The 21429-nt window shown below is 28.2% G+C and overlaps 2 protein-coding genes across 3 annotated transcripts; one reads left to right on the top strand and one right to left on the bottom strand.

Moving 5' to 3' along the window:
- Positions 1-934: 934 nt before the first annotated feature.
- Positions 935-3922, bottom strand: LOC127249379 (1-aminocyclopropane-1-carboxylate oxidase homolog 1-like). Of its 2 annotated transcripts, none has more exons than XM_051272144.1 (2): positions 3050-3922; positions 935-1299 (listed from the first exon to the last, which is right to left on the bottom strand). In XM_051272144.1, exons 1-2 carry the CDS (start codon positions 3884-3886, stop codon positions 1030-1032), a joined length of 1107 nt encoding a protein of 368 aa, XP_051128101.1. In that variant the 5' UTR covers positions 3887-3922; the 3' UTR covers positions 935-1029. The 2 variants fall into 2 exon arrangements, with proteins under 2 accessions (XP_051128101.1, XP_051128102.1); XM_051272145.1 differs by having other exon boundaries at positions 935-1281; positions 3050-3915.
- Positions 3923-17428: 13506 nt separating this feature from the next.
- Positions 17429-20228, top strand: LOC127249288 (1-aminocyclopropane-1-carboxylate oxidase homolog 1-like). Its single transcript, XM_051272026.1, has 3 exons — positions 17429-18028; positions 18725-19046; positions 19905-20228. Exons 1-3 carry the CDS (start codon positions 17523-17525, stop codon positions 20157-20159), a joined length of 1083 nt encoding a protein of 360 aa, XP_051127983.1. The 5' UTR covers positions 17429-17522; the 3' UTR covers positions 20160-20228.
- Positions 20229-21429: the final 1201 nt, after the last annotated feature.

Below are 21429 nucleotides of genomic sequence, written 5' to 3'. Positions count from 1 at the left end.
ACTTTTTCCGTTACTAATGACATTAGAGACGGAATTAGGAATGTAATTACGTTAGCTACGTGAACTTTAGGGACGGAATTCCGTTACAAATATATTATTTTTTTGTAGTGTATATTATTTAAAAATTAAAATACGTATGTATTGAAAAAATGTATTGCAATAAAAAATATAGAATATGAATATCATTTTGTAAAGAATAGAATTTCGTATAATACAAATAAATAAAAAATTATGTTTATTTTTTTATAATTAACATAAATTAATTTTATAAAAAAAAATGTAGAGTGGTATATAGAAGTATGTCCGATGCTCTATAAAGTAAATATTGTGGTCTATAGAAGTATATATATGATGTGGTTGTTTTATAGAAATATGTCTGCTACTTTATATAGTATATATTATACTCTATACCGTGTTGTTAATTCCTCAAATAGCATCAATTCAAGAATTCATAAAGTGTCAATCAAGATAAAAAATAAAAAATAAAAAAATAAAAAAATAAAAATAAAAATTAAATATTGTACGTACTATTTGAACTCTTAATCGGTGTTGTCTACACTATTGAGCAGTGTTTTCTGAAGACTTGAACAATGCTCTCTGAAAAAATCTGTTGTAATCGGCCGTCAAACACTTTGTATTTAAATAGTGATTGAATGTAATATTTTATTTAAAAAATAATACTTCATTCGTCCCACATAATTTGTCCCTATTTTTTATTGTCGTCTGTCCCACATAACTTGTCTTTTCTATTTTTGAAAATATAATTATGCATTTTAATCACATTTTAAATTTTAAAATTTATAATTTTCTTAATTTTAATTAAACTATTTACTTATCTTAATCTTAATCTATAATTATTTTTACTAATACACTTCTTAATTACTTACTAATTATACTTTACCTAAATTCATGTGTCTACAGTAATACACCCATATTACATGGAACGGAGGAAGTATATATTTATAAAAAAATCATAAAAACGGCGTAGTGAATACAACTTAAAAAATCAATCTAAGAAAGAACACCGTCTCATAATCTAAGATGTCGTAAAGTAGCAATGCCATTTGAGCCATTTTCCAAGTAGCATTTGAAGTAGTCGTGGATAGTGATTCCGGGATACCTAGCCGGATTCTCTTCAGACACAAGCTCCTCGATCGGCCCATAAACCCTCGTCGAGTGTTTTCTCCCTGTCGAGAAGAAGCACGCCACTGATACTCTCGGACCAACATTTTTCGATACTACTCTATGCTCCACACTCTTCATTTTGTCATTCGATATGATCTGACGAACATTCAAACACTATTTTCATCGTTCCCACATCATCATACTAACTAAAACAGAATTTATATGAGCGTCTAAATGAACGATAGAACTATGTTAATTTATATTTTTAACTTTGTTTTAACATTATTCATCAAAGTTTTCTTCTTTATAAAACTATATCTTTCAAGACTTTTCTTTGTTTTGTTTTATTAATCATATGAAAAAAATTATCTATTATTTATTTTATGGGAAATAGTTGGCATGTTGATTGAGATAATCAACACTATACTGATTAGTGTACTATGTTCATTTAGCACGTAAAAATACATTGTGTCTTTGTTTGGAGGATTGGATTAGATTTTCACTATTCATCCAATTTTTTTCCCCTAAAAACATCAAATCAAACATTTATTTTTCATTTTTCATATTATACTAAAAATTAATTTTACATTCAAAACATCACATCAACACTTATTTATATCACATCATACAAACTATTCAAATTCAAAATTTTACTATTCAAATCTCAACTCAAGATCCAAACCCCCAAACAAACACACCCTAAATAACCCTTGTTGTATGAATTGCTAGCATGTAGTATGTGTTGTATGTGCTGTTATGGTTTAGGTTTGGTATTAAAATAATGTATGATGTGATATTTTGCGAGAAAAAAAAATATATAAATTTTTTTTTAAATACAAAGTACAAATAGTAGAAACTTATATTTTTGGTAAAAAAAAAACAGCTAGTTTTCACAAAATTTTTACAATTTACAATAACTAATAATAAAAATTATATTGTGTTTCAATACGCTTTCTTATACCTCATATTAAAAGAAAAAAAAAAAAAAAAAGTCAAATCAAAACACTATTGAGGGTAGGTTGTGACTTTATTGAAAGGAAAATGTATAATAAAAACAAAAACCAGAAAACAAAAATAGACACAATGTAAAATAATAATAATAATAATATTATGAAAACCTAGCTTTTTATATGATATTTATGATGGTAAAATTAATATTTTGATATTACATTTTTTAAAAGTAAATTTTTTTTTTTTCGTTCGGATCAAAAGTATTTATTTTACTTATAGATGCAAATTTATGTATATTAGTATCTTATAGATTTTTAAGTATAAAGTCTTTTTTTAATTTTGATATTAATGATATTGAAAAAATAATAACAAAATATTGAAATTTTTTTATACTTACTTGAAAGATACTTTATTAAAAAAAAAAATGAATATCTTCGACTTGAACGGAGAGAGAATTATTAGTAAATAATGTTAAAAATTATTTTTGAATGTAAAATAAACAACACTTAAGTGTGGGTTTGTTTGGGAGTCGAGTTTTGATATGAGTTTTTAATAGTAAAAATTTTAAATTGAAATAATTGTATTATGTAATTTAAATAAGTGTTCATTTAATATTTTCTAAAAAAAATAATATAATATAAATATAAATAAATACTTCATCAGTTTCAAATAATTATGCTATGTTTTTTTATCGCACCAATTTTATGTACTATAATTTATTTATAATAAACAATTTTATCAATTCATATTTTTATTATTCTACTTTAATAAATAATAATCAATTTGTCACTAAATTTTTTTTAGTTATTCGATTACTTTTTATTAACTTTTTAATAAAATTTTCGTAATAATCCATCTTGATCAATGTTGCATAAAGTTACAAACTAAAGAAATATTTGATTTGATTTTTAAAAAATAATAAATAAATAAATAAATAAAATTGATGAACAGTAAAAATAGCTGTAATTCTTGCCTGGAGGATGTTGCCGATATTTACGACCAACGATCCTCGTACTGGCTCGACATCGACCCAACGTTCCTCGTACTCAACTTGAAGACCTCCCAAACCATCTTGTGCAAGAATCGTCAAGAAATTGTTGTCCGAGTGCTTCCGAATTCCCAATGTCCGGTCGGGCTCGGGGCACGCCGGATAATAATGTCCGATAACGGCGAGCCCCTCGTCGCACGCCATGTCCAAAAGCCGGTTCGCCTCGACTCCAAGTCCCTCTGCAATAAGACAAAACAATCGTCGCCCCAAACCCATCACCCAATCCTTATAACTCATCATAATTTCCCCGCACGCCGCCGGCAAGTCCGCCGCGCGCGGCGGGTCGGGCGCGACGTCGCACGAGAACGTGTCACGCCACTCGGCTTCCGGAAGCCGGTAAAGGTGGAAATTGCTGCAATAGGCGAGGCCTTCGACGCTATCGCGCGTGTAATAACGCGCCTTTGTCTCGACCCCGAGCTCGTGGAATTTCCTCGTCCCGTCCAACATTTCGTCGACCGTGCTCATCGGGATGCCGTGGTTGATGACCCGGAAAATGCCCCACGTCGAGGAAGCGTCACTTATTTTTTCGACGATTTTTTGTCGTCGGACAGGATCGTTGTCGCCGACTCCGGCGAGATCAATTGTCGGGATATCGAGGCCCGGCGGGGCATGGATGCCACATAGACTTTCCGGTGGGTGTACGAACATCGGAGGCACCTTTTTGATGCCTCCGTCGACGAGGCCTTTGACGCCGGCCTTTGTTTCGTCAAAACGACGACGTTCTTCGTTTAGGAGAGTAAGTGTAGGACTTTGTATCGCCATGGTTGCAATACCGACACATTTTGTGTGGATATATATATATGGAGAGACGGCGTGTTAAGCATTTTGGAATAGTAAAATTTTAAATTTAAATAATTATTTGAGTGAATATAAATAAATATTAATATAATAATTATAATGTAGGCGGTATATATTGTAATAATTCGGTCAAATCAGCATCATATTTATTTGATTAGTCAACATATGGTATGTGAATGATTTATATATATGTCGTCAGCATATGATGTATTACTCTCTCTGTCCACAAACTAATGTGCTGCTACTTTTTTTATTTGGAACCTCAAAACATTATCGTTTTATTTTAATTTTTATACACAGAATTTACTTTTTTACTATTATTTTATTTATTCTTTTCTTTTCTATACATAAAGTAAAAGGCAAATTCGTCAATTCACACAAAAAAATCAATAATTGATATTAAAAATTAATTATACTGAAATATAATATAATATATCTTGTATTATAAATATACTGAAATATATATAATCCCGCCAATCAACATCTATGCTCTTAAAAATAATAGTAATTTTCAATATACTATAAAAGTTAAAAATGAAATTTTTTATTGAAAATAAAAATAATAAAAAAATATATATTGAATTGAAACAAATGAATATTTAATTTAATTTTATTTTTTTTGATAGACTTAATAGTGGATATCTAATGAATATTTAATTTAATTTAATTTTTTTGGTGATAGACTTGATAGTGGATATCTAATGAATATTTAATTTAATTTTATTTTTTTGGTGATAGACTTAATAGTGGATATCTATCGTAATAATGATCAATTAAAAATATGTATTGACAAGCATCTGATTCTTGGGGAATCACGTTCCCCATAATATAAATTTGAACAAGTTAGGAATCACGTTCCCCATAATATAAATTTGAACAAGTTACGTACTCTCTGTCCGTGCCGCATAATTTATCCATATTTTCTATTTTTATCCGTTCCATATAATTTGTTTTTTTTTTTTAAAAAAAGTTAATTATACACTTTAATCATATTTTAAAATTTAAAATTTAAATTTTTTTAATATTAATTAAACTATTTAGTTATTTTAATCTTAATTTATAATTATTTTTACTAAATAATAATTATTTTTACTAATACATTTCTTAATTGCTTACTAATTATACTTTACCTAAATTCTTATTTTATTTTTATTTTTTTGTATTTTCTTCTACTTCTATTTGTTCAACTAAAACATTATTAGTAATTTTATTTTCCAAATAAAATAAAATAAAATATTTATTTTTTATTTTTATATTATATTAAAATTCAATTTACATTCAAATTAATATATTAATATTTATTTATGTTACGTCAACAATGATATTAACTCAAAATTTTAGTATAAAACTTAAATTTCAAATGCACAAACAAACCCATCTTTGAATTTGTTTGCACTTTTTCTTATTTTATAGGAGTCATTCTTTTTATCTATTTAAATAAAATTTATAAAATCATTTCAACAAAAAAGTAAGAATAAAATTGTAATTTTCTTTTTTTTTAAAAAAAAAGAGAGAGACTATCTTTTTTATGAATTTGAAAAAAAAAATTATTTGAACACTATAAAAAAAATCATTTTTTAAACAAAATTTTTCTGTCTCTAAATTTACTTTTTCCGTTACTAATGACATAGAGACGGAATTAGGAATGAAATTACGTTAGCTACGTGAACTTTAGGGACGGAATTTCGTTACAAATAGATTATTTTTTTATAGTAGAATTTGGTATAAAAATAATGTTTAATGAGATATTTTATGAAAATTTCAAAAAACATATAGTCTAAATAATAAAATTTGAAAAAATTCAGCTAAAAAAACATGGAGTATAATAATAGAGTTAGATCTAGACGACGACTTTAGTTGATCAATGCGAAAAACTAGCCTATAATAATAGAGAGATATTATAAATAAGTTGCAATGATTGACCTTAGCTGTACATTGCAATAATTAGTATTGTACTCCCAACTTAATTTACATTTTTTTAATTTTTTTTATTTTCATTTATTCTATAATACTTTGATATATTTTTTTTAATAAAAATTATTTAATTAGAATAAATTTAATTAATTATATAATATATAATATCGTATATTATATAGAATCCACTTTAAAAAAATTTATTTCTATTTCATTCTAAAAGAATAAATATTTTTATCAATATTTAAAATTTTACTTTTTTTATAAAATTAATTTGTATTAATTATAAATAAATAAATGTATTATTTTATTTATTTGTATTATAAAAATTTTTATTATCTATAAAATGATATATATTGCGTATATTTTTTATTTCGTTATAATTTTTAAAATATTTAAATATATATTTTTATTATTTTAATCATATATATTAAATTTGTTTTAAAACTATCAATATTATTAATTATATAAAAATAATAAAATAATATTATAATTTATTATTATTTATTAATTAAACATCATTATCTTAAATACTGTGTTCCAAATAAAAAGTATCAATTGAATCGGAACTGATAGAGTATATATTAAATGACATATTAGATATAAGTTTTTAAACATATAAAATAAAATAAAATTAATAGTACATATCAAATTTTTTGTTTGCTTAGTGTTTTAGTTAAATTATTTCTTATGTTAATGTATAGAGAATTACGTGATAGCATAAAAAAAAAAAAAATAATATTTTGCATTAAATATTAATTATTTTAAAAAAATAAAATATAGTATATTATATATATTAGAAATTGTGTCGTTAAAATTTTGAATGGAAAAACAAACTCTTATTCTATACAGCATGATATGCTTGTTATATTTTTATATGTTATTTATAATATTTTTATGCGCTGATTAGGACAATCAATATGGTGCTGATAAATTCTCAATCAAATTATCTATATATTTTTATATATTATTTATAATATTTTCAAATTGCACACCTAATATATACAAACAACGAAACTAACATCTAAATTTTCGAGGGCAAAATGTTATAATTTATTTAATATTTAATTAATAAATTTAAATAAAAAAAATGACAAAATTATATATGAATCTAATTTTTTTTTTTTTTTTTGCAGAGCAAATTGTATATAAAGACATAAAAATTAATATTTTTAATACTAAAAAAATTATAAAAAATTGAGCTTGGGGTCAATTGCCCGCCCTAGTGTAGTTCCCTCCCGGCAAACAACACAAAATCTTATTATACACAACACATATTGTGTATAATAAAAACATGCGACTGTGAGGTCATGGATTCAAACCCAAGAATCTTATAATGTGTCTTTCTCGTCGGGCCTGGTTTGCAGGTATTAGGTTCGGCCAAGGATTTACCCAGTGTGCACTTTCGGGTAGCGGCTGCGGGTTCCCACGTTATTAAAAAAAAAATAAAAATACATGCTTTGTTGATTCATAATTATAACAACACACAGTGTATTGCGGTGTGTCAGGGCTATGATGTTTAAAGTATTGTATACAGAGGTGTTCTAAATAAAATTTTAAATTATCAAGAATACGTTAAATAAAAAAAAAAATGTCTAATTTGTTATTTATTACGCAGAGAGATATTGATAAATAATGTTACATTAACTAATGAAACAAAACTCTTGCATTGTGTTTTTTAAGTATGGTTTTGGTTTTATTTAAATAGTAATTTGAGTTTAATATTTTGTAAAAAAAAAAAAAAAAACCCTTGTTTTGGGTTGTTTGAATTTAAAAATAAATAAATAAAAAATATATATTTGATGTGATATAATTAAATATATGTTATACTAAATATAATATTTTGAATAGAAAATATATTATAACATTTTAAATAAATTCAGTCGGCACAGTTATCATAAAAATATAGTATTATTTTTTTAATAAAATATCATATTAAAATACTATTTAAATTAAATCAATTCAAAATCAAATTCCAAAACAAACTTAAAGTTGTTGATAACACAAGTAATTTGAATATGATGTCGTTTAATTCTTAAAATTATATTATAGGTACATAACTAGCGAATTATGCACAACATAAGTATAATGTATATAAGTATCTTACCTGACATATACACTGACGATAGAAGTATATATATTTATATCTAAGGTATACAATAGTCGTCATCGTCCTTCATCTCCTGGTTGTTGCCCTCTTCGGCACTATCCTACTCGTTTTGTCAGGATTGTTGGACGTAAATGGAGTTGTCATCTGTAACAACATAACTATTAGAGATATATTTATATATATACAGTGGCAGAACCAAAATTTTATGAGAGATGAGGCTCGTTTTTTAAATTTTTGAAATAACAGTCTTTTTATTGTAAGATACTTTTATTAATTGAGTTGTCATATTTTGAGAATATTGTAAAATTATAAACTACTAAAAGAACTACATAATAGTAGTAGTATTATTATTATTATTATTATTATTATTATTACTACTACTGTTGTTTGAGATACTAATGTAAAAAAATAGGATATGAGATACTAATGTAAAAAATATATGTATATATATATAGAAAAAAGACAATACACATACTTTTTTGCGCTTCGCCTCGGTGACGGGATGAATTGGAAATTCGTTTTTACTATGTTTCCTTCACTTGGAGTGGTTGAGACAAATGACAACGATTGAGAGTGCAGAGAATAAGCATAGAATTTTTTCGGGAGTCTAAGAAGTGTGTAATATTTTATTGTCTCGTCTCACGGTAAAATGCGATTGTAATTATTATTTTTATATTTTAAAATATACAAACTGTTATATATTTTGGCCCGTGATAATTGAGGCCTAGAATGCACACAACCAACCCGCCCAAATTGAAGCCCGGACCCGGCAACCCACTACCCGACCCAATCTTTTGAGAGACTCGTCGGTTCGCAAGCTGCCTGGCTTTGATCCGGGCTGGACCGGTTTGAACCGGTCTGGACCGCTGGTCTGTTCTGTCCTATATATATAGGCTGATCCATTGAACCGGTTCACACTTCATTCCAGAACATACGATACATAACAGAACCTTCTCGCGATTCTTCTCTCATGCCCTAGGCGATTCCTTCGTCATCGCGTCTGCCTTCTCCGGTGAATCTGTCCGGCGAGTTGGGAGTTCCTCTTCCCCGTTGATGCGCGCCTCTTCCCTCGGTGTTTCTACGGTTTGGTTTAATCGATTTGTGCCTTTATGTGTGTCTCGCGATGTATATGCTGTTCGCGGTGTGATAGGCTTGAAATCGATTGTGTTTCCGTAGATAAGGGTTCGGGTTTGTGTGTTTGTTGCGTTTCCGTGGCGTGTCGTTTGTAGTTGGGTCTTGGATGTGTGATTGATGTCGGTTGGTTTGATATTAGGGTAAACTGAGTTTGAACTGTTGCTTCCATAATAAATCAAAGTTTTCTTTAAGTTTTCTTCGATGTTAATTTGATTTCGAGAGAATATAGCCTATTGGATCTTGGATTAGTAGTAACAAGTGGTATCAGAGCTTTTAGGTGGCTAACTCACTGTTTCTTTCGAAATTGAGAAATCTCGGTTTGTTTTTGTTTTGGATAAAACTTGAAACCGTGGTTTGTTTTCTATTTTTTGTGAAAACTTGAGTCAAGTCCTTATAAACTGTTTTTTTTTTTTTTTTTTAAGGATTGAAACTGTATTTTTCCCAAATCTTGAAAACGCGAGTTGTTCTCTGTTATGTTGAAAGGATTGAATCTGAGTTGATTATGTTCTCTAGTTTTGTCGAAAAATTGACAATAGTCCACTGTTTTTCGAAATCTTGAACTGGATTGGTGTTAACAAGACTGTTACTTGCGCTGTTTGATATGTTGTGATCTGTTTTGTACAAATTCATTGATTATAGTGGGTTGATGTTTCAATTGTTCAATCCTGTAGTTTTGAAATACAATCTGAGAATTGTGCGATTGTTACTTTGAGTGTTTGGAACTTGAATACTATAATTGTGATCACATTGGCCTTAAAGTGAAACCGAAAATTGTGTTTCTTGTAGAAGTCTGTCTTACCTGTGACATTCTTGGTTGATTAGGCTGTTGGTTAGTATAGTCCTGTATTGTGCCATCCAAACTATACTAATTTGTGTATTGAGTGCGCAGTTTAAAAGGTGTAACAGGTTGACATCGGAAAAGATTCTAATAGACAGTCAAACAACTGTTGCGGAGCTAGGAGTGGGTAACGAATAGCTTATCCCTCTATTTTTGAAGTAGTAACTGTTTTGTGTTCTACTTGTGTTGTTTGCTATCTCTTTTTGGGTTGTGCAGTAACTGATTTGTGTGTTACTTGCCTAATTGTCAAATCTATTTTGGTGAAGCCTTGGTTGTGAAAATAGATTGTTGAACAATTGATGCTTTGCCTTATTTCTGATTGTATTGCCTTTGGTCGGTTTTAGATTTAAAAGATTTTTCAATTATTTTGAAAGTTTGTTAAAATCTTTTAAGAATTGTAAAACAACCATTGTTCTTGGTTTTGAAATTGTTTGGAACCGCCACTGTTTTGGTTATATTTGAGAAAATCATAGCTGGTTTGATTGAGAATTGTTAAAATCAAAACTGTTTTTTATTAAAAACAGTTAAGTTGAGTTGCTGTATTTTCTCTTTGTACTTGTACCATTCTTTCTTGTGCTTTATATCCCGTGAGTATATTAAGTGGTCTGTTTTTCCCATTGGCTAATCCCTTATCTCGAAAGAGAAATAGGTTTTCTGTATTTTCCCTTGTTGTTTTTTGTAGGAAAAATTGTTGCTGTGCTTCGAGGGTAAATTCTAAATCCCTTGCCTATTGTGTGCAATTTTCTGTGGTTGTTTGCTTTTGGTTTGATTGTGTTTGTTTTTTAAACAAACTGTTTTTCCAAAAATCTTTCAAAACAAACTGTTTTCCGAAGCTGATTTAGCAAGTAAGTGTGTTAGCCAATATGACAGTTCTTGAGGGAAAGTTAGGGGATATATTTGCTGTTAGGTCTAATTGTTTACCTATGTTAGAAAATGAATGGTTGATTGATTCGGCTTGTTCTTATCACATGACTCCATTAAGATCAATTTTCTGTGAATACAAAATGTTAGAAAATTGCACTGTTGTTATGGCTAATAATCATGTGTGCAATGTGCTTGGAATTGGTAGCATAAATTTGAAATTTAATTCTGGTTTTGTATTGAAATTAAATAATGTGAGGCATGTTCCAGAATTGTCAAGTAATATGTTGTCTTGTGCATCCTTAGCCGAATTAGGTCTTGAGGGTAAATGGGGGCCTGATTTTATGAAAGTTATAAAAGGATCTTTAGTTGTTTTTAAAGCTGAAAGGAAAAATAATTTCTATGTGACCCAAGCTGATCCTATGATTATGCCTGCTTGTTCCATTAATTCTATTTCTGAAAATAAAATGTTTTTGTGGCATAAAAGGTTAGGTCATTTAAGCAATAGAGGTTTAGAAATATTGCAAAAATCTGGATATTTTGGCAATGATATGTTTTCAGCTGTGCAATATTGTGAAAATTGTGTTGATAATAAACAAACTAAAGTCCATTTTTCCTTACCCCATGTTGAAAAACGTGAATGCTCTAAATATATCTTGGAATATATATATTGTGATTTGTGGGGTCCCTCTTGTGAGTCCACTTTTGGTGGTTCTAGATATTTTTTAACCATTGTTGATGATTTTTCAAGAAAAACTTGGGTTTTCTTAATGAAAAATAAATCTGAAGTTTTTGGGTTTTTTAAGAATTGGAAAATTCAAGTTGAAACTGAAACGGGCAGAAAAATGAAATGTCTTCAAACTGAAAATAGTTTAAACTTTTCTAACACCTGGTTTGATAACTTTTGTGTGCAAAATAGTATTAAAATGATTAAAACAGTCCCCATGGCACCCCAATTCAGTGGGGTGGCCGAGAGGATGAGCTGGACCCTTTTGGAAAGGGTTAGAAGTCTTTTGACTTCATCCGGCTTACCCGAAATGTTTTGGGGTGAAGCTGTAGTTACAGCAACATATTTGATAAATAGATCACCCTCTATCCCCCTTAAAGGTGTATGTCCCGAAAGTAAATGGTTGGGTAGAAGAGTCGACATTTCTAATGTTCGTGTATTTGGGTGTTCTGCTTTAATACATGTTTGCAATGATGGTTTTGATTTGAAAACTGAAAATTGTGTTTTCTTAGGTTATGGTGTTATGGGGTATAGATTGTGGCTTTGTTCTAGACCCGGATTTAAAACTATTTTTAGAAATAATGTGACATTCAATGAATGTGAAATGCCATGTTTGAATGTAGAAAAATCTGAATTTGAATATGTTGTTTCTGATTTTAGTGAAACAAACACTGATTGTTATAATACTCGAAATAAGGTGGAGCATGATAAAGTTGAGATAGAAGAGGGAGAAAATGAACACTTTAATTCTAATTTTTGTTCTGTCAAACAGCAGATTAGGAGTGAATCTGAAAGTATACAATTTGATAATTCTGAAATTGTTGATATGGATTCTGAAATTGATTCTTGTGTTTGTTCTGCTGCTGAAACACAAACTGTTTTTAAAAACAGAAAAGTTGATGTTGAGGACAAAAATGTTTCTGTATTTTGTGCTAAGCCTGTTGTAATTCATGAATTTAATTTTGAAGAAATGCAGTCTTGTGATGTAAATACAGTTGATACTGATTGTGAATCAGAAAATGTGCATTTTGATGATTTAAATAATGCTGATACTGATTCTGAATGTGCACTGAATGTGCAATTTGTTGCTGAAATGCATGTTGTAAGTGAAGAAGTATGTTCTTGTGATGATAAACCTCTTAATATTGATCTTGAATCTGAAATTCGTGCTAAATCTGTTGATACTGTGCAAATTGATGTTGAATTTGATTATGAGGTTGAAAAGAATAACACTGATTTTCTTTGCAAGTCTTTTGAAAGTCAAAAAGTTGTTGTTGATTACAAATATGTGCAGTTTTGTGAAATACATGTAGATAATACTTGTTGTGAATCAGATTGTGTGCATTATGACATTTTAGTTAATGCTGATATGATTTCTGATTCTGTTTTGTGTGTGAAAACTGCTGCTGAGCAACACTTTGATTCTTTAAACGAAAATGTTGTTATTGCTGATTTTGACAATTGTGGTCAAAATATGGTGGAGTTAGATAGAAACAGTGAAACTGAAATCTTTGTTGATGATTTTCAAATTGGTGTTGCTGCTGGGCAGCATATTAAGGAAAATTTTGAAAATTCAGTTTCTGAAATTGAAAGCAATGTTGGAACTGATTTAAATGAGAAAGATGAGATTGAAAATTACCTATTTGTTAGAGATGGAGTTAGGAAGAGTCCTATATTGTTCTCTATGTTTGGTAATTTGAAGTTATCTTCTTTAGCTTGTTGTATGTTTGATGACTTACATGTGAATGAACCTATGATTGTTAGGGAGACAAGTAATTCTTGGTATAAGTGTCAATGTTTTGAAGCTTTAAAAGAAGATATGAACTCATTATTTAAGAATGAAAATTTGAATGTAGTTCCTAAACATTATGATTGCTTTGGTGGTGATTTGTTATCATTGATTGTAAATGATATGTGCTCTAGAAAGCTTGCTGTTTTTCGTGTTTGTATATTGTGTGATGCATGTTCTTGTTGTAAGACACAATTACAATGTTTAGTAGCTTTGTTAATTGTTGAATTTGAGTATAATCCTATTGGTGAAGATACAATGCTTTGGAAAGTTGATATGTTTGTATCTTGTGTGAAAATTGTATGCTTTGATACATTTGATTAGCCGGTGCTACTTGTGTGTAGCTGTAGGTTTTATTATGTATCATATTAGGTTTTCATATTTTCTTAAACCTAACTTGATTTCAATTTTCTTTGTGCAGGAGAGTAATTCAACAATAGGCTAAAATGAACTGTTTTTTAAAATGAACTAAAATATAAGGAAGCAATGAAAGTTCGGACCGTGATGACACCCGAGAAAACAATCTTCCACGCCCAAAATAAGGTGGAGATTTGTTATATATTTTGGCCCGTGATAATTGAGGCCTAGAATGCACACAACCAACCCGCCCAAATTGAAGCCCGGACCCGGCAACCCACTACCCGACCCAATCTTTTGAGAGACTCGTCGGTTCGCAAGCTGCCTGGCTTTGATCCGGGCTGGACCGGTTTGAACCGGTCTGGACCGCTGGTCTGTTCTGTCCTATATATATAGGCTGATCCATTGAACCGGTTCACACTTCATTCCAGAACATACGATACATAACAGAACCTTCTCGCGATTCTTCTCTCATGCCCTAGGCGATTCCTTCGTCATCGCGTCTGCCTTCTCCGGTGAATCTGTCCGGCGAGTTGGGAGTTCCTCTTCCCCGTTGATGCGCGCCTCTTCCCTCGGTGTTTCTACGGTTTGGTTTAATCGATTTGTGCCTTTATGTGTGTCTCGCGATGTATATGCTGTTCGCGGTGTGATAGGCTTGAAATCGATTGTGTTTCCGTAGATAAGGGTTCGGGTTTGTGTGTTTGTTGCGTTTCCGTGGCGTGTCGTTTGTAGTTGGGTCTTGGATGTGTGATTGATGTCGGTTGGTTTGATATTAGGGTAAACTGAGTTTGAACTGTTGCTTCCGTAATAAATCAAAGTTTTCTTTAAGTTTTCTTCGATGTTAATTTGATTTCGAGAGAATATAGCCTATTGGATCTTGGATTAGTAGTAACACAAACAATGATACACATAAAATAAATAGAGGTATATCAATAGAATAATTTAAATAAACGGAATGTGTTATAAGTATATAAAACAACGTTAAAGGTATTTGAATATATATTTTAGGAGCATATCAAATTTACAACTATATAGATTGAGATAGAAAAATATGAAATGAAGACTGCAGATCAATTTTTTCAATAATGGGAACTGAATTGAACTAAATATGTGTGACAGGAGTTTTCTTTAACTCCCCCTTTAATTCATTCAATTAATATTATGTATGTGTTTTTTTTTTCAAAATTATTTATTGTGTTAATTTTAATTTTTACTAATCAATTTTTTATTTTTATTGTATATATGTTTTTTTAAATTGATTTGGTTTTGCTTATATTATTCTAATACATTTTTATTTTGTATATTATATTTAAATTTTGAGTCTTTTGATTTGAAAAAATATTTAAAAAATTCATACAGAAAATTACGATAAGTTTTAAAATATAAAACTTTTTATTTTTATTATAGTAGTTTCTTTCCTATAGTGTATGTATTTTTTTAATTATCTGTTTTGTTAATTTTATTTTTTACAAATCACTCATTTCGTCACGTATACCATATAATATTTTTTATTTGGTCTATTCTACATATCTTGCAACGTTTACAAAATAGGAAATAATCGACTATACATCATTCAAATAAAATATATATCCAATCAATTCTTCCATTTACTTCAAATTTTATTTTATGTTTGTTTTGTGTTTTAATTTGAAGAATTTTTTTTTTTTTTTATTTGAGGTATAGAGAATTACGTAGATAATATAAAAATAACTCATGTGTATTTGTCTGTGGGTTTAGATTTTTTAATTTGAATTTTTTAATGGTAAAAAGTTGAATTGGAATAGTTGTTTAATATGATATAAATATAAATTGATTTGATATTTGAATATAAAATAAATTTATAATATAATATAAAAATAAAAAAGTAATTGTTTGATTTGATATATTTAAAAGGAAAAAAATCTGAATAATAAAAATTTGGGCTAAAACCCACAAAAGAACATAAACAATGTTTATAGTATATTACTAATATTTTTGAAAAATAAATTTTTCTGCAAAAAAAAAAAAAAAAAAAAAAAAACTTATTTTTCTCTAATTTTAACTCCATTTCAACATACTTTATTTTTTCATCAATATTTCACATATATTCTTTATTTTTAAACAATTAAATAATTCTTATTTATTTATATATTAATTCCAAAAATATTTTTTTAATAAATTCAAATTATATCGACAATTTTTTAAATACTAATAATAATAAATTATTTAATTTCATTTTTTATATGAAAAAACTAATTATTTAAAAAGTAAATAAAATAAAAAATTATGATGAAATATTACTACAATAATATAAATATTTCAACTTTTATGTGTAATATTTATACTATTATTTATTTATATATAATATTATATATTATGTAATAATTTAAAAAAGAAAGGAAATCCAACCCAAACTTATACAAACCATACATATTAATTCAAAATTAAATAAACCAAATATATAGATATAAGCTAAAAATTAAAATTTTGTTTCTGTCTTGTATCATTTTAGTTTGTAATTGGAGTATGTCGTAAACGTGAAAATTTTTTGCACTTTTAGTCCTTCGGCGCCAGAGATGCCTACGTCTACATAGTTCGTCGGAGGACACGTGGATTTTTTATAAATTTGTTTTTTTTTAAAAAAAATATTTATTTATTTTGTCTTTTTTAAAAATTAAAATTTATCAAAAAAAGTTTAAAATTTAAAATTAAAAAAATAATAACAAATAAATATTCACATATCCGCCAAGTGTAACTGATCTGGCGGGGACATATGTCCTTCCACGAGCCACATGTAAGCCACGTAGGCATCACCGACGCCAGAGGACTAAAATTGTGAATTCACTTACAAGATTAATTTGCAATATCCTCCAATTACAAAATTAAAATGATAAAATATTTTAGTTACGGAACTCGGAAATCAATTTATCGAAGGGAAAAAAAACTTGCATTCCTCCAAATTTGGAGAAGAAAATGGAGACGGCTGGATAAAATATTGCTTCATTAATGTTTTTAGATTTTTTTATTACTAACTCGTCCGACTCTAAGGTCTCATTTACTTTTTGCGTGTTGATATTTGAATATTAATTATTATATCAAAATATAGTACAAATTAAGAAAAAATTTTAAAAATACTTACATTAGTGTCTTATGATACTAATAAAAAGATATTTGTACAAAAAAAATATATACAAATATAAAAATATTTTTAATATTAAATATAATGATAAAAAGAAAATTAAATATGATCATTAGAGGCTGACAGGGGAAGTATTATTATTCTCAAGACCAATACAAAATTTCAAAGAATGTGTTTGTTTGTTGGGTTTTTTATTTTACTACTAAAATTTTAAATTACAATAATTATTTGATGTAACATAAAAATATATTGATGGGATGCATTGAATGTAAAATTAACTTTAATGTAATATGAAAAAGAAAAATAGAATATTTAATTGATTTTTTTTAGATATATAAAAAAAAAAATATTGAATACTAGGTTAAAAACTTTAAAAACTCCAAAAACCAAAAATACTTAGGAAACATGTCAGGTAAAAATGACTTGGTAGCGTGAAATAAATTTGCGACTTTGAACTCACGGATTCAAACTTCCGTCGCTTTTATATATTTTCAATTGTCTTGACGAGGGTTACCACGTATTATACATATATAAAACACTTAGGGAACTTATCTAGAAAGTTATATAAAATCCCCTTTATTATCTTGTTTGTAGGGGCTCCCATGTCTTATAGTGACTCTTTTTCTCAACCATACATTGGCACTTTTGCTTTTGTCAAATCCTACATTGCCTATATTGTCCTAACACTCTCAATTATATATGATCACTAATCTTATCATCCTCTTCTAAACCTCCCATCCACAAAAATTCCAATGCCAAACGACGATCGTCGGCAATCGGAGTTACGATCCTTCGACAACACCAAGGCCGGCGTAAAAGGCCTAGTGGACGGCGGCGCCTTTGTGATTCCACAAATCTTTGTCCATCCGCCTCATCATCTTGATGGAATCACAGCAAAATCTTGCTTAAGCCAACAAGTCCCCGTAATTGACCTCGACGGGTTCAACAAAGATCCCCAAAGACATAAAGCTATTCTCGAGGAGATCTTGCGCGCATCGCGGACATGGGGATTTTTTCAAGTGGTCAACCACGGTATATCCACGAGCACGCTTGAAGCCACGTTGGATGGTGTCCGTAGATTCCACGAGCAAGATGTGGAGACTAAGAAGAAATATTACACTCGAGATTATACTAGGAAGATGTTGTACAATAGCAACCATGATTTGTACACCTCGCCCGCGGTGTGTTGGAGGGACTCGTTTAATGTTATCGTTGAACCCGGTCCACTAGAGCCCGAGGAACTACCGGAGGTGTGTAGGTAAGTCGCAATCTTTTTAAATTATTAGCTTGTAGTTAAGAGTGTGTTTGGTTATCAGTTGGATTGTAGTTCTAATATGCTCTCGAGTCTTTTAATCTCAAATTTTTAAAATTTTTATTTTTTAAAGTTAAATCTACTTATATCTCATATTTCTATCTAATTCTTTATATATATATATATATAAATAAAGGTCACTATTTTTTTATAAAATTAATTTATGTAAATTGTGTATTAATATATATTATTCTTTCCGTCATAATTTTTTATGTCATATTGCTGTATAGGAAAATTTTAAAATAATAGTATTTTAATATATAAATAAAATGGGAAGACTAAAATGAGGTATTACGATAAATTTATTAAAAAATTGATAAATATATATATATATGTGTAAATTGGTTATTATTTTTTAAAGTAGGGTAATAAATTAAATTGTGAGTAGATATAGTTGTTTATTAAAAATAGATTATGCATAAGTTTAGCAAATAATAATAAAAAAAAGTGGCATAATTAAATATATTTGTTGAAAAATATTTCAATATATATTTTTGATTTATTTAAATGTATGTATATAATACAATCATTAACTAAACATCTTATTTCAAAAAGTACAATGGAACTTTTAACCACAATCTCAACTTATAACCAAACAAACCTACTTTCCATGAGTTTCATTTACCTAATACGAAATTATAGGGACATTTTGTCGAGATATTCGAAGGAAGTAATAGAGCTCGGGACTAATTTGTTCAAGTTGCTATCCGAGGCTCTTGGACTCGATCCAAACCATCTCATAGATATCGATTGCGCACAAACTTTAGCACTCTTCGGGCACTATTACCCGGCATGTCCCGAGCCCGAACACACATTAGGCACGAGGAAACATTCCGACTATAGTTTCTTGACAATTCTTCTGCAAGACAACTTGGGAGGTCTCCAAGTGCAACACCAAGGCGAATGGGTGAATATTGTCCCGTTGGCAGGAGCTTTAGTCGTTAACATAGGCGATCTTCTACAAGTAAGTGTTGTTATTACAATTTGTTGTTTTTCTAAGTCCTTCAATTAGAAATGATTCGGTTGTGTTTGTTTGAAGGTTTGGATTTTGAGTTGAGATTTGAATAGTAAAAATTTTAAATTTGAATAGTTGCACGATGTGATATAAATAGGTGTTGATGTGATGTTTTAAATGTAAAATTGATTTTTAGTATAATATAAAAAATAAAAAATAGGTGTTTGATTTGATATTTTTTGGAGAAAAAAATAAGGATGAACAGTGGATTTAAAATCCAATCCCCCAAACAAACACACCCATAACCCTTCATTGTATTTTAGTAAAAATGCATAAAACGCCTTATGTTTTATTTATTATATGAAACTCTTTTGTGTTAATGTAATGTTTGCACGAAACACTCTTCTTATCTAAAGCTGATTTTGGTTCTAAATAAAGACCTAAATTAAGCAAGTTTTATACAAATAAAAAACATAAAACATCTTAAATAATGTTTTTGAATAAAATAAATAAATAAATAATTGATCAATAATTTATTTTTATAATTTTTGTAAAAAAATCAGATAACAATGTCTCCAAAAAACTATAAAATGAAGGATTAATTAGTTATTCATTTATTTATTTTATTAAAAAAAATATTTAAAATATTTTATTTCTTTTATTTGTATAAACTTGCATTATTGGGTTAATATTTACAATCAAATATCAGTTTTGGACAGTATTTCGTGCAAACTTTACAGTAACACAGAAAGTTTCACGTAATAAATAAAACACTGCATTTTCTTTTTTTACTAAAACAAAAGTGAATGTAATATAATTTACCCTAGAAATAATTTAAAAATAATTTAAATTTGACTTTAATTTCAGCTGGTATCGAATGACAAGTTAAGAAGTGTGGAGCATCGTGTAGTTGTCAACCGCCGTGGTCCAAGGGTATCAATGGCGGCTTTCTTTGGGAGAGATACCGTAGGAGTGAACTCAAGATCCTACGGACCGATTGGGGAGCTCTTGTCGGAAGAAAATCCTCCAAAATACCGCGCAACGACTATTAGAGGATACACAAGTTACTTTCACAATAAGGGGGGTGATGGCATTTCGCCTTTAAAACATCTTGAGCTTTAAATATGTAAGGGTGTGTTTTATGGTTTCTGAATAATAAAAAAATTGAATTAAAAAATAGTTGAAAACAAATCAGTATTTGAATTTCCTAGGTATTCATTTTCTTTTTGCACATAGTTTTAAAAATAATAGTATTATACTAAGATGTAGTAGGAATAAAGTAAAAATGACTAAAATAACTTTATTAGTATGGTGTGATATAAATGTAATGACATTTGTGTAATATATTGTAAGTTGTAAGGGTATTTGTAATGTTAGGTAGATAGTACAGTTACTAAAAAAAAATGAAATAGATACTTTGTTATGGGACGGATTAAAATGGAAAAATGTATACTTTGTTATGGGACAGAAGGAGTATTATATAATTGGTGTGTTTAATGTTTGTTTGTGATTTGAAATTTAAATTAATTATTCATTCAATATAATTTTCAATAAAAAATACTTTGTCCATTCGTCTCAACTCAAAGTACTTTTTTTTATTATTTTCGTTTGTCTCGTTCAAACGTATTCATTTTTTAATTTAGTAAAAGTAATCATACACTAATACCAAAATAACTTTAACTTTTACCTAAATTACAAATATATCATAACACATATAATTAATTTATACAAAAGTCAAAAAAAATGTCAAAACTTTTTACACATTTTCATTAATTAATAAAATACTACTAATATTATTTTTTAATTTATTATAAAATTCTAAAAAATCTATTTGAAGTGCCATCTACTTCGGGTGTGTTTGTTTGGGGGTTTGGATTTTGAGTTGGGATTTGAATAGTAAAAATTTTGAATTTGAATAGTTGTATGATGTGATATAAATAGGTGTTGATGTGATGTTTTGAATGTAAAATTAATTTTTAGTATAATATAAAAAATAAAAAATAGATGTTTGATTTGATGTTTTTGGGGGGAAAAAATTGGATGAATAGTAGAATTTTGTTAAAATTTGACAAACGAACACACCTTCTTCGACAAGTCATTACTTTGGTAAGATTAACGTAAAAATGATCTAATAATTTTTTTCTATTTATTTAATATAGAATTTCTATGCTCTTCAAGAAAAATATACTATTTTTTAAAAAAAAAAAAAAAAACATCAAATCATTATACAAATACAAGCATAAATACAGTTGCTTTCGATTTATTCATATTATTTAGAGAAATGTTTTTATCTAAAAAAAATATTATATCTAATTCTTAATTTATATTAAAAAATAAATATTTAATTTAATTTTTATGGAAATAAATTTTCTGAATAATAAGAATTTACAGC

This window comes from Andrographis paniculata, unplaced genomic scaffold, assembly GCF_009805555.1.
Source record: "Andrographis paniculata isolate CXL003 unplaced genomic scaffold, ASM980555v1 Contig35END, whole genome shotgun sequence".
Taxonomy (NCBI): domain Eukaryota; kingdom Viridiplantae; phylum Streptophyta; class Magnoliopsida; order Lamiales; family Acanthaceae; genus Andrographis; species Andrographis paniculata.
This window is presented reverse-complemented; position numbering and strand designations above follow the sequence as displayed.